This window comes from Dipodomys ordii, unplaced genomic scaffold, assembly GCF_000151885.1.
Source record: "Dipodomys ordii isolate 6190 unplaced genomic scaffold, Dord_2.0 Scaffold92, whole genome shotgun sequence".
In the NCBI taxonomy this organism is placed as follows: Eukaryota; Metazoa; Chordata; class Mammalia; order Rodentia; family Heteromyidae; genus Dipodomys; species Dipodomys ordii.
The window spans coordinates 5,316,268-5,322,525 of NW_012267308.1; the positions used below are offsets into that span (position 1 = coordinate 5,316,268).

General features: G+C 52.2%; 1 protein-coding gene across 1 annotated transcript in view; it reads right to left on the reverse strand.

Annotated features, from left to right (window-relative positions):
- Positions 1-3,756: 3,756 nt before the first annotated feature.
- Positions 3,757-6,258, reverse strand: part of Lgals4 (lectin, galactoside-binding, soluble, 4) — an 8,372-nt gene continuing 5,870 nt past the window's right edge. The window contains exons 4-9 of the mRNA XM_013026201.1: positions 5,176-5,202; positions 4,997-5,047; positions 4,844-4,873; positions 4,566-4,654; positions 4,049-4,214; positions 3,757-3,903 (exon numbers count right to left, since the gene is read on the reverse strand). Coding sequence (XP_012881655.1) covers positions 3,757-3,903; positions 4,049-4,214; positions 4,566-4,654; positions 4,844-4,873; positions 4,997-5,047; positions 5,176-5,202 — 510 coding nt within the window. The remainder of the gene's footprint in view (positions 3,904-4,048; positions 4,215-4,565; positions 4,655-4,843; positions 4,874-4,996; positions 5,048-5,175; positions 5,203-6,258) is intronic.

A 6,258-nucleotide genomic window follows, 5' to 3' on the forward strand; every position in this document is an offset into this window, starting at 1 on the left:
TCTCTCTCTCTCTCTCTCTCTCCTTCTTTTCTTTCTTTCTTTCTTGTCCTAGGGCTTGAACTCAGGGCCTGGGCATTGTAATCTGAGCTTCTTTAATTCAAATTTAGCACTCATCACTTGAGCCACAGCTCCACTTCCTGCCTCTTGGTGGTTAATTGGAGATAAGAGTCCCATAGACTTTCCTGCCTGGGCTGGCTTTGAACCACAATCCTCAGACCTCAGCTTCCTGAGTAATTAGGATTATAGGTCTGAGCTACCCTGTTCCCAGTTTACATCTTTTTGCTCTGAGCCATTATCTCTTGCATCTCCCCTGGAATTCCTGGAACCACAGGGCTGATGGAAATGACATCTTCTGATAAGGGTCCAACGTGGCAGGCAGTGGCCAGGCTTGTTTTCTGATGACCAGGCCAACCGCCTGGCCACACCTTGACCAGAGCTGCTTAACAATGCATACTTTTCAAACCCTGCCCCAATTCTTCTGCAGTTTTTCCTCTATTGAAACCTAAAGTTCGTGGTGTCAGTGCCCTAAAGATGGGTTGAAGGACCTACTCTTCCTCTTCCTGAAGCAACCTTACCCTGATTAAGCATCTTTTTGTTGTTGTTGTTGTTGCTCATGGGTCTTGAACTCTGGGCCTGGGCACTGTTCCTCAGCTCTTCTGTTCAAGGTGAGCACTCTACCACTTGAGCCATAGTGCCACTTCCAGCTTTCTGGTGGTTAGCTGGAGATAAGAGTCTCACGGACTTTTCTTCCCGGCTGGCTTTGAACCGAAATCCTCAGATCTCAGCCTTTTTAGTAGCTAAGATTACAGGCTTGAGCCCCCAGCCACCAACGAAGGATGACTTCTTTAGTTGACATGTTGGGCAAGTAGTTGAACCTAATATGTTGGAATGTCCAGGGACTGTCCTCAACTAGGACTCTGGTTAGATCCAGAGTGCTGGTATTATAGGTATGTACTACCATACCAGCTCAGTTCTATTGATAAAATATTCAATAAAAAAGATTCTTAATGGTTGAAGCTGTGATCCTTTATTGTATTGTGGCTTTATGTGAAAGACCATCAGTCTCTGAACCTCCATTTTCTCCTCTGTAGAATGAGGTGCAATCCCCAAAAGAAATACAACCACCTTACCTCCTGTTCAGAGCTCTTCTCCTCTGAGTTGAACCTCCCCTTGGGAGACCTGGGAGCAAGGTGGGGAAGGAGGGGATGGGCTAGGAGGCCTAGAATTTGGGAGAAGAGAGATGGATCCTGCTCTAAGTCTCCTGACTCCACCCCAACTTTCCACTCCCAGCCTGCAGCTGCCCCAGGCTCTTTGCCACCTGCTGGGTGGGGCAGGAGCACAGGAGAGGGGGTGGGGATGGGAAATCTTCTCCTGTGTGTGTGTGTGTGTGTGTGTCTTTGGTAGGGGGTGGGAATTGCTCAACTTGCCCCTTTCCTGTGCCTGCTCCCAGAACTTCTTTCATCCTTCTCCCTGATTTCCCCTCTCCTTGGTTCTTCTTGTGGAGGCTGGGAGGCAGAGAAGAGGAGATGGAGGCTGGGGCAGAGTTCCCTGTGTCCCGTTCCCAGTCTGGGTGTCTAGGACACCCTAACCCATGTCCCTTTGTACGCCATCATCACTGAGCAGGACCATGGGAGCAGCTGGCAGGATGGTGGGGGGTGGTCCAGGGACTGAGGCAGGGAGGGAGGGAGGACAGCAGAGTGAGGACAGGCATGTGGAGCTGAGGGGGCAGGAAGCAGGGCAGCACAGCTGTGCAGGTTGCACCTAGGACCAACTGCTTCCCGCCCCGCCCCAGGCCTGTGTGTGCCCCTCCTGCTCCTCCCTTCCATGTCTGCTAGAGCATGCATGCCTGGAGCCAACCAGCCAGGACCTGGGGAAGGGCAGCTGCCTCTGAGTCCCCATCACCCCCGGGGTCACTGAGCCCTCACCTCCCACTTCCTGGCACAGCTGGGGCCTGGGATCCAGCCCTGGCCCAGCCAGGCCAAATGGTGTCCATGGGAGGCAGTTTGTGGACTGTGCTTCCTGTGTCTGTGAGCAGAGGGCAGTGGTGCCCGGGGCTGTCAGCGCTGTCCTCAGCCCTGGGCAGGAGGCTGAGGCTGAGGCTGAGCCCAGCGGGACCTGTCAGGACCAGTGGATGGGTGTCTGGGAGTCTCATGTGCCAGGCTGGCTGGGGACCCAGGGGAGGCCTTCTGTGGAGTCCTGGCCTGGGTGAGGGGCAATGTGTCTGGGACCCCAGGGAGCATGGGAGAAGGGCAGGAGGAGGAGGGGGAGGAGGGCCAGGCCCAGCCTTGCCAGTTGTGCCCCAGGGCCAGGGTCTGTGCCAGCTGTGGGCGGTGGGTGGAAGGCAGGGGTGAGTAACCGCGGCCAGCTGGGTCCCTGCCTCTTCCATCTGCTTTCTCCACCTTTTTCTTTTGTTCTGGTCCCCAAATTGGGGAGTTTGTCATGGCAGATGTAGGGGTGGAGGCTGGATCTGGGGCTCATTGTGATGTCCCCCTGTTTGTAATCTTGAGGTTTTCTACCTTGGGGCACAGCTGGCCATCAGTGGCTCATGCCTGTCATCCTAGCTATGAGGAGGCTGAGATCTGAGGATGGATGTTTGAAGCCAGCTTGGGGAAGGAAAATTGATGAGACTCTGGGCTCCAATTAATCAGCAAAACCTGGAAGTGGAGCTGAGCTTCAAGAGGTAGAATGTCAGCCTTGAGTGGAAAAAAAAAAAACCCCACATTTGGGTACCAAAAAGCCTGTCCTGGAACCAAAATAAAAGTTTTTGTCTTTTGTTTTTGCCAGACCTGGGGCTTAAACTCAGAGCCTGGACACTGTCCCTGAGCTTCTTTTGCTCAAGGCTAGCACTCTACCACTTGAGCCACAGCACTACTTTTGGCTTTTTCTGTGTATGTGGTACTGAAGAATTGAACCCAGGGCTTCATGCATGCTAAGCAAGCACTCTACCATGAAGCCACATTCCCAGCCCCCCCAAAATAAAAGTTAAAATTATATTTATAACTACAGATGAGATTGTCTGCTTGGTCTGGCATTGAACCTCAATTCTCAGATCTCAGCCTCCTAAGTAGTGAGAATTACAGGTGTGAGCCATCAGTGTCTGGCTTTGTTTTGCGGGGGCAGAGAGGGTAGGGGTAGGGTCTTGCTTTTTACCTGAGATGGCCTGCAATTCATTATGTAGGAAGAGGACTGGGTCCAAGTCTAGGTTGGTCTTGAACTTTTTGTGTGTGTGCTGTTCCTGGGACTTGAACTAAAGACCTTGTCTTCCTGTTTGGGTTTTTCACTCAAGGCTAATACTCTACCACTTGGACCACAGCTCCATTTCTGGCTTTTTGGTGGAGATGAGAATCTCTAGAACTTTTTTGCCTGGACTGGCTTTAAACCCAATTTCATTCTTAGATTTCAGCCTCCTAAATGGCTAGGATTACAGGTGTGGGCCACAGGCACCCCCAGCCAAATCCTGAATTTTTAATCCTTCTTCCTCAGTCTGGCTGGTGCAGGGATTACAGGCATGGACCAGTAATACAGGATTGTAAGTAGATTTACTGTGATGGACAGATAGCTGGCTGGAAGAATGATGGAGTATAAATGACCCCTAAGGAAGAAGGAATATTGAGGGAGGAGAATGGACACACACACACACACACACACACACACACACACACACACACACAGAGATGCCCTCAGACATTTTATTAGGGCCCAGAAACATGTCCTGGGGATCTTTCTGTTTTCCCAGGAGTTGTGCCCAGGAATGATTTAGATCTGGACATAAGACAAGGTGACATCACCTTGAACTTCCACCATGTCCACCCTCTGGAAGGAGGTGAACCTATGCGAGAAGTCGAAGAGGTGCTGCCCATTGGCATAAACCTTGAAGCGATCCAGGCCGCAGCGAATGGACAGCTGTGGGAGGGAGTGGAGGAGGGGTGAGCCTGCTGGACAGGGCTGGGGGAGGGGAGGGCCCACTGGACAGAGGTGGGGGAGGGGAGGGCCCACTGGACAAGGGCTCTTGCAAGAGCAGGAAGAAGGGCAGGGATTCCGGACTCACATCAAAGAACTGGCCAGCACCGAAGGGGTTGTAGGAAAGCTTCCTCTCCTCAGAGCCCCAGGAGCCATTGAGGAAGCTGTTGCGGACCACAGCATTCTCACCCAAGCGGGGGTTAATGTGCAGGGCCAGGTCCCCAGAAGAGCTCACCTTCAGGTTGATGGCAAAGCTGAAACCAAGGGGAGAGTCCAGTGGGAATCCAACACCTGCAGCCTGGGAAGGATTGCTGGGGTCTGGAGCCCTGGGTCTGAGGGAGAAAGCCTGGGGTCTGGACCCCTGGGTCTGAGGGAGGAGGACTGGGTTTGAGTCTGCAGGAGACCTGGGGTCTGGATTCCTGAGTCCTAGGCAGGAGGTCTTGGTTTGGATGTTTAGCTCTGAGGGAGGTGGACTTGGTTTGAACCCTGGGTCTGAGGAAGGAGATCTCCAGCCTGGACTCCTAGAGGAGACTGGGACCTGGATCCTTGGGTCTGAGGGAAGAGGGCTAGAAATTTCCCTCTGTCTAGGTTCTGTGCTGACATACCTCTTGCTATGAGGAGGTACGTAGCCTTTGATGATGATGGTTTTTCGTGCCGTAAGTCCCCCCTGCAGTCTCCCCGTGTAAGGCACAGGCTATGGAAGAGAATAAGGAGCCTCAACCTCTGTGGGATGGCAGGAGCCATTGATCCCTGGACACAAATCCAACCAGTCTCCACCCTCACTCCTGCCCAGCCTGCCCACCACATCTCTACTCACACCACCCTGCTGAGTCTTACCAGCTCTCCAATCTACTACCGCCCCACCCCCTTCAGGATGCCATACCGGGTTGAAGGTTGGGGGTCCCTGCATGATCTGTGGAGTGGTGAAAAGAGGAATCATTCAATAATTGATCACAAATCGTTGGTCTCAGCTCTCCCATTCTCCCCAATTTTAGACTAGCTCCCCCCAAAATGGCCACCCAACTGTGCCACTTACAGGTAAACTGCTCATTGGTGGGGTACCATATCCGGGACCAAATCCAGAACCCTACAGAGATGGGCAGAAAAAAAGCAGGGGTGGTGAAGGGTTCTAGGGGGAGGTCCTCTAACCCCTCCATGACCCCTTGGACCACTGATATCCCAACTTAGGGACATTCCTCATCCTCAAGTACTTACTGGATAAGCTGGTGTGGTCACAGGTCTCTGTGGGCACAGAGAGAGAACATGAACATGAGTGAACCCCCCCAAATTCAGGACCAGAAGGTGTGGCGGAAGCTCTGCCCCAGATGCCACCCTGATTCTTGGAAGGGACCCTGACTTCTTCTTTTTTGGGTCTGGTCGTGGGACCTGAACTCTGGGCCTGAGCACTGTCCCTCAGCTCTTCAGCTCAAGGCTAGCACTCTACCACTTGAGCCACAGCGCCACTTCCGGCTTTTTTCTTTGTGCTTATGTGGTGGTGAGGAATAGAACCCAGGGCCTCAGGCATGCAAGACAAGCGCTCTACCACTGAGCCACCTTCCCAGCCCCAAAAGGCAGATTCTTTTTTTTTTTTTTGGTCTTTTCTTTTTTGGTACTGGGGATCGAACCCAGGACGTTGCACTTGCTAGGCAAGCGCTTTTGCCACTGAGCTACATCCCAGCCCGACCCTGACTTCTTTAAGGATCACCAGTGCCTGTGAGCCCCGAGCTTTTAGGACAAAGCCTCGTACGTTCTTCTCTTTGTTCCCTCTTTCTGTTCTTCCGGCCCCTCATTCTTCCCGTCTGTCCCGTCAGAAGTGCACCTAGCCCATGTTGGGAGTAGAGTAGTCCCAGTCACTCAGTAAATTGAGATCTTTTTTGTTTTTGCGTTTTTGTTTTTTTGCCAGCCCTGGAGATGAACTCAGGGCCTGGGCACTGTCCCTGAGCTTCTTTTTGCTCAAGGCTAACACTCTACCACTTGAGCCACAGCGCCATTTCCAGCTTTTTCTGTTTATATGGTACTGAGGCTTCATGCATACTAGGCAAGCACTCTACCACTAAGCCAGATCCCAGCTCAGTAAGCTGAGATCTGAGGATCAAGGTGTAAAGCCGGCCCAGGCAGGAAAATCAAGCTCTGAGCTGACATGTTCTGATGCCATGTGTGTACTTATTCAACTGTGGACAAATAAGCAGTTTTTTTTTTTTGGTGGTCCTGGGGCTTGAACTCTGAATGCTATCCCTGAGCTGCTGCTGCTTCTTCTTCTTCTTCTTCTTCTTCTTCTTCTTCTTCTTCTTCTTCTTC